General features: G+C 35.7%; 1 protein-coding gene across 1 annotated transcript; it reads left to right on the top strand.

Moving 5' to 3' along the window:
- LOC107618453 (transcription factor TCP7) lies at positions 1,091-3,046 on the top strand. Its single transcript, XM_016320535.2, has one exon. It carries the CDS (start codon positions 1,121-1,123, stop codon positions 1,919-1,921), a length of 801 nt encoding a protein of 266 aa, XP_016176021.1. The 5' UTR covers positions 1,091-1,120; the 3' UTR covers positions 1,922-3,046.

The raw sequence follows: 6,942 nt of genomic DNA, 5'->3' as shown, positions 1-6,942 counted from the left end.
TGTTAAAACTTAAAAGTAACTTTTATTTTGTCTTACAAAATATAAATTTACCGAATAAAAAGTATAAACTAAGTTAGTATTCAATAAAAAGTTAGAATTTCGATACTTAGTATTTAATAGATATTGAATTGACTAAATTACCAAAAATAACCATAAAAGATTAATTTGCTGACAAAAGTAACTATAAAAAATCATAACATCCATATGTCTATAATTGATTAGTTTTGTTTGTCAAAAATAACCAATACACGATTGCTCCAATAGACCACAGAGAGAGAAATGTTAATATGACCAGAAAAAAATTAAAGGTAAAATCAAAACTATCAGAGTATAATTTGTGTACGTGGTTATTTTTGTCAAACAGATCTAATTATTTATAGACATATGAGGTGTTATGATCTTTTATAGTTACTTTTGTCAGTAAATCAATCTTTCATGATTACTTTTAGTAGTTTAGTCTATTGAATTGGTTTATAATTGTATTAACAAATAAATTTTATTAATTTATATATATAAATTTTAAAAATTATAAATATAAATAATATATTTTTATACTCAAAATATCCATAAATATGAATATAAATTATTATTAATTAAATACTAAAAAAAATATTTATTGATGATCTAAATATTTATTCTAACCCTTAAGACTTTAGAGGGGGAGGAGGAGAAGTCAGAAGAGGAAGAAGATGGAAGCGCGTGGAGGAGTGAGGAGAAGAGAGAGAAAGAGAGAAAATGGGGTATGAGCTGTGGGGGTAAGTAGTGGAGCCCACCACCCATGTGCCCCTTCTCCTGTCTCCACCAGCTCCTGCCGCTCAATCATTAGCCCCCCCTCTCCCTCTTCCTTCCTTCCCTTCTCTCTCACCCTAGTTGCCAGCACAAACACCAAACAAAACCCTTCTCATCTCTTTTTCTCTCTCTCACTCACTCACTTATACTACTACTACTATACTCTCTATTCCAGCTCAACTCAACTCAACTCTACTAAACCCTTCACACACACACATATACAAAAAAATAATAATAAATAATAATAATAATTTCTCTCTCTTCACCACCACCACCGTTACCTTACCCAATCAACCAACCCTACTGCCCTTCACACTCACAAACCACATCCATGTCTAACACCGACGGAACCTCTAACGCCGTTACCAACATTGACACACACCGTCACCACTCACAGCAACAACCAACTAACGGCGCCCTCGTCGTCAAAAAGCCCCCATCCAAAGACCGACACAGCAAGGTCGACGGACGCGGCCGCCGTATTCGGATGCCTATCATCTGCGCCGCCCGCGTCTTCCAGCTCACCCGCGAGCTCGGCCACAAGTCCGACGGCCAGACCATCGAGTGGCTCCTCCGCCAGGCCGAGCCCTCAATCATCGCCGCCACCGGAACTGGAACCACTCCCGCCAGCTTCTCCTCCGTTTCCGTCTCCGTACGAGGCGGTGCTGGCTCTCTCTCTTCTCCTTCCTCAACCTCCGCAGCGTCTTCGCTCGACCACAAGCCCTTGCTCGCTCCCACTCCCTTCATACTCGGCAAGCGCATACGCACCGACGACGACGCTTCCGCCAAGGACGACGGCGTCTCCGTGGGGCCCGCCGTGGGGTCCTTAGTGGGCCCCGGAGCTCCCGCGGGGCTCTGGGCCCTCCCGGCCAGGCCCGATTTCGGTCAAATTTGGAGTTTCGCAACGGCTGCTCCTCCGCCGGAGATGGTTGTGCAGTCGGCGGCGGTGTCGGTGTCTCAGCAGCAGCAAGCTTCTTTGTTCGTTCACCATCAACATCAGCAGCAGCAACAAGCCATGGGAGAAGCTTCGGCGGCGAGGCTGGGAAATTACCTTCCTGGACATCTGAATTTGCTGGCTTCTTTGTCGGGAGGGCCCGGAAACTCCGGCCGGAGAGACGATGAGCCTCGCTGAATTCGCGGTGGTTTTGGTGGCCGAGATATGAACTTGGAAGATGGTGGTGTTTGTTTCGTATATATATATATATAAATATATATATCTTGTTTTGTGTATGGTTATCTCTTTGTTCGTTGTGTGTGCAAAGCAGAAGATGCTGAGTAAAATTTTTAGGTTTAGGGCTCTTTTGTTTTTAGTTTTTTGAGTGGAGAAGTCCATGAATTCAATTAGGGTTTTTTCTTTTTAATTTAATCCCTTCTGGTTTGAAGAATTAATTAGGCTTTTTAGAAGTTCAAAATTGTTTAGAACTCTGGGGTTTTTGCTGGAAGAGAAGAAAAAAAGATGGGGGGAAGAGAGAGGTGATGGATTTGTTTTAAGTTATTTATTATGATGAAGATGAATTGCTGCAGATTGAGGCTGGAAGCGGTTTTCAGGACCTTGATCATCAGTGTTTGCTGTGTGCAAGTGCAAATGCAGCTTGGAAATTCATAATGTTGGTTGTGATTAAAAGAAAGCAAGGTTCTCCGAGTTGGAGAGACTAATAAGCTTTGTAATGATAATGGGATTGCATTATTGGTTGCTTTGGTTTTTGAGTTTTTCACTTACTCTCGTCCATCATGTCCTAAATCCTAATGGAGTGTACAAGTTTGGTTGTTGTTGCAGCCAGCTCAAGTGCAATTACTAGTAGATTTAGTGTTAATGGTGGTCAAGCTCAACTCAACTTTGCTCCCAATTTGTTGGAGTACACAACTCAACACAACACACCACACTACATTCCAATTCCTGTGAAAGAATTCATGTGTTGTTCTTGTTAATGATATGGGTTTTGGCACAGCTTGATGGATGGTGAGTGGTGTGGTGAGTAGTCAATGCTATCCTCTCTCTCAATCTCTCTATCTCTTTCACTTTCACAGCTAGCTCCTTTGCTGGTCTTAAGTTGTTCATCATGATGTTGTTTTCTGAGGTCACTATAGTGTGTGTGAAAGACCAGTGTTTTGATATTTATTATCTACAATTCTTAGCCATTTCTTAGATTGATGATTATCAGCGTGAGAATAATGCTTTTTTCTTGTATATGTAAGAAGTGGGATTGTTTTTTGGGTTTGCCAGTGATGTGAATAAAAACCCATCTTGTTTTTTCTATTCTTTATTATTATTGCTATCTCTCCCTTGTTTGATTGATTCTTATCTGTCATTTTCTATGTACTTATGCTGCAGCTAGCCAAGACTTTTTCAATAATTTTCTTTTCTTTTTTTTTTCTTCTGTGGCTATTTTGGTTCTGTTTGCTTTATGTTCTTAATTCTTATGGCCAATTTTGACCTTTTCTGAAGATGGCCTAGCTGTATTTAATAACCCAGTTGCGTCTGTTTTTGTAACGTTCGTCATCATGGTTGGTGTTGGGTTTCATGCTAGTTTGTGTCATTTCCATGGTACTCTTTTTTCTGCTAGTTTTTGTCACTTCCATGGTAGGGTACTACTATATTACTTCTTGCTCTTTTCTGGGAACTTGTAGTCTGGCTTTTCAGTATTTAAGGTAAAATAAAGTTATTGGGTATTCCCAGTCTTAAATATGTAACAAGAAATTATCAAACATTCATGCTCATGGTATGGTTACTATTTTTGACGTTTCACCTTTGGTTAAAAACCAAGCCCATGTTGGTACATTTGATTCAACAATATATATAGACACACACACACACACACACACACACTGGTTTTCATTCTGATATAAGAACTCAATTTTTATGGTGCCATATTAATAATGACATATTTAAAACTGGTTGTTGTTATGTTATGACTTTGGCTTTTATTGCCACACCCTTGGAAACTACCATGTGCCTCTGCTCCCTCGCTTTTCCCCCCATTACTGTCTATTATCTTCCCCACAAAACAAAACCACACAATGCTCTGAGCAAGTTAGCATTGGAAGGAAAAAATAGAAAAGGGATCACCATTGATCTTTTGTGTAACTTACACAATTGCTTTTAACCTGTGACTAATTTGGTTGGGTATTCTACTTCAATCTTCCTCCCTCCAGATTTAAATTTCACTCATAGGATGCTTGGAATCTTTTGAAGCATAACATAAAGAAAAATGCCCCCATCTTTTCTATATTGGTGAGTTGTTTTGACTTGGTATATTCAGACATTAATGTACCAAAATAATTAATCTTCTTATCAATAAGGAATTGTAATGATATATCAACCATGGCTATGCATTTATATTTTATACTTATCATATGGTCTCATATTCAAACTTGGTACATGGGAGTGAACAACAAGAAAATAATACGCCTTTGATGATGATTCAGTAGCAGTTAGTAAAAAAAATTCTATGTAATTGGGTTGACCAGTCAGGCGTAGTTGCATTCCCGGAGTGAGTAGATAAGGGTCAAGGGAGGGATAGGGAAGGGGTTGAGTGTACCAACTCATCATTTACTTTTGTGTGTGTGGATTATTGGTGGGGTTTTCAAATTTAGCAATGCCAACATGTTTTCTTAATTATTGCTGAACAGAAAGGTCAGCTCCCAATAATTGATGGGTCCCTGGAATTTAATGTCGAGGTAAAACAAGTTAAAAACCACGTTAATGATTTGAGGCTATATTTCAAACATGGACATACGAGCTTGCAAAACTGATTCTGGGCCCACTTCTTTTATTTTTTAAGGCCGTTGAGGTTGGGTCACCTATTTGGGCCATGCAATTTTCAACGCTATTTTTGTGGGCCGAATCCAAATCTAAGATACATCCCCTTCTTTTGGGTTTCTCCTTGGGTAGGTTAGAGTTTTACGTCATTTTTATGGAAAGTTCGAGGTTGACCGTTTTCTTCTATTTTCATTACTCAAATCTTCCTTATCTTTTGTTCTTAAACCCCTTACCTCTCAATCAACCCTGTAAGGAAAAAGAGTCTAACAAAGAAAATTCTAGATGACATATTAGAAAGTAATTTGGAATTGATTAAAGCATAAGCACACTCCACGGATTCCATATTTCCCTTTTTGATAACATTTTAGACTTGCGTTTTTTTTATTTTTTCAAAACAACTAATGTAAGAAGCTTTTGTGACAAACTCTAAAGATAGAGTTGAGAGAACAAATGCGAATGAAGGAAAATAATCACTAAAAACTGTGGATAAAGTATATAAAGGTTAATTAATAGAAAAGGCTATTATTCAGAATGATAGTCATACAAAAGGACCAAGTTAGTGTCATTTGGAGACAAGAAAACTACCATTTTAGTTAATTAAAAATATCATTAGTGTCCTATCTCCTATCTCATGATATACCTGATACCATACTAATCACTTGATTATCACAATTCACGTTTAAATTATGTAACTGAGAAATTCTGTAATAGACATAAACCACTAATAAAAATATAAAGTTTTTGGAAAAAAATCTAATAAACTTACATGTAAAAATTAAAATACTAAATAGAAACAATATTGGATACAATTCATCTTTATGTCAAAATCTATAAATATATTGTTGTAACTTTTCAAAAACTTATTTGATATATTTTTTTGAAAGACCTATAAATTCATCAATTATTTGACATTTTACTTTCTTTACAAATATATGAATCCATATCAAAATTCACTATTAATTTATTATTCTAACCCCCTATCTCTTGTTTAGGGATGACAATAGGATTTTATGGGATACAGAGTCTCCCACCCCATCCTCATTTAGTAAAATATCTCTCTTCCTGTTTTATACTTGTTATAAGTCTCATTTATTTTTCTACACAGAGGAGACAGGTATCCACCGTTATCCATGAATATTATGAAATTTAATTTTTTTTTTTAAAAAAATTAACACAATCATAATAAAATCTTATATAATTCAACCAAATATATCAACTCAAACATAATTCAAATAGAAATTTAACATAATAACATAAACAAAATTTTTAATATATAAATTAAAAGGAGTTAGAGTTACTTACATAACATATATATAAGGACATTTAAATAAATTTTATTTTATGGGAATTTCGCAGGTCCTTGTAGGGTGGGTACCTCAATCCCTACCCCCTGTCCCTATTTACTCGTGGGGGCAGATCCCTGTCTCCGTGAAGATTTTTGCGAGTCTCTATTAACCTCCTCTTTGTAGGTAATTCCTACGGGTATCTGTGGATGCAGGTTTTTTTTCCATCTCTAATTTTAGTTGTGGTAAATCAAAACTAAAATAGCTATAATGATAGGTTAATCCAAATGCACATTAGTTTTTATTTTTAGGTTAAGTTATATAACACATACACACACCTCCCCTTTCCATGGATTTTATATAATTATTTTCTAGCCACAGCTAGGATTTAAACCTAGCACACTTTTCAAGTAAGGCATACATTGATGCCACTAAATCAAACTTTGCAGTGCAAATGCATAGTTAGTTAAGTAATGATTTTTGTACTACTATTATTAGGATTTGGTACTGGTGGACTAAGAACTCACATTTTTTTAAGTGGACATTGTAACATTTATTCGTATTTTTATTTATGTATTTATAATATATTTTTCTATTTTTTTCTTATTTCCAAACTCTTTATTATGCCCCAACTCCTTGATGTATGGATATTTGGATTATTAACATTTTGAAACCAATTATTAACCATTTCAAGGAAACTCTTTTATTATTTGTATAAATAGATGTATTTTATACGTATAGATGAAATCATAGACACGAATATAAATGGTAAATTTACAAACGTGTTTTTAGATATTTAAGGACTAAGGGTGCTTTATCTACACATATAAAAGCTCAAGGGTATAAAAACCTTATAAATAATAGGTAATTGACTGACATAGTTTCAGACTTTCAGTGAGGTAAGATCTTCTTGTACAAAACATTTCCATAGACCATAGTGATAACAGAACTTAAAAATTAAATCCATGACCAGTTAAATCAATGACGCAAGCTTGCAAATGTTACAACTCACAGTGTGCAACAACACCTAACTGCAAATTTCAATCTAGAAACTAGAAGGTGTATTTTAAATTGATTTAATTTAAATATTTAAATATACATTTAAAAAAA

This window comes from Arachis ipaensis, chromosome B09 (assembly GCF_000816755.2).
Source record: "Arachis ipaensis cultivar K30076 chromosome B09, Araip1.1, whole genome shotgun sequence".
In the NCBI taxonomy this organism is placed as follows: domain Eukaryota; kingdom Viridiplantae; phylum Streptophyta; class Magnoliopsida; order Fabales; family Fabaceae; genus Arachis; species Arachis ipaensis.
Note: the sequence above shows the minus strand (reverse complement) of the source record. Positions and strands in the feature narration are given on the sequence as shown.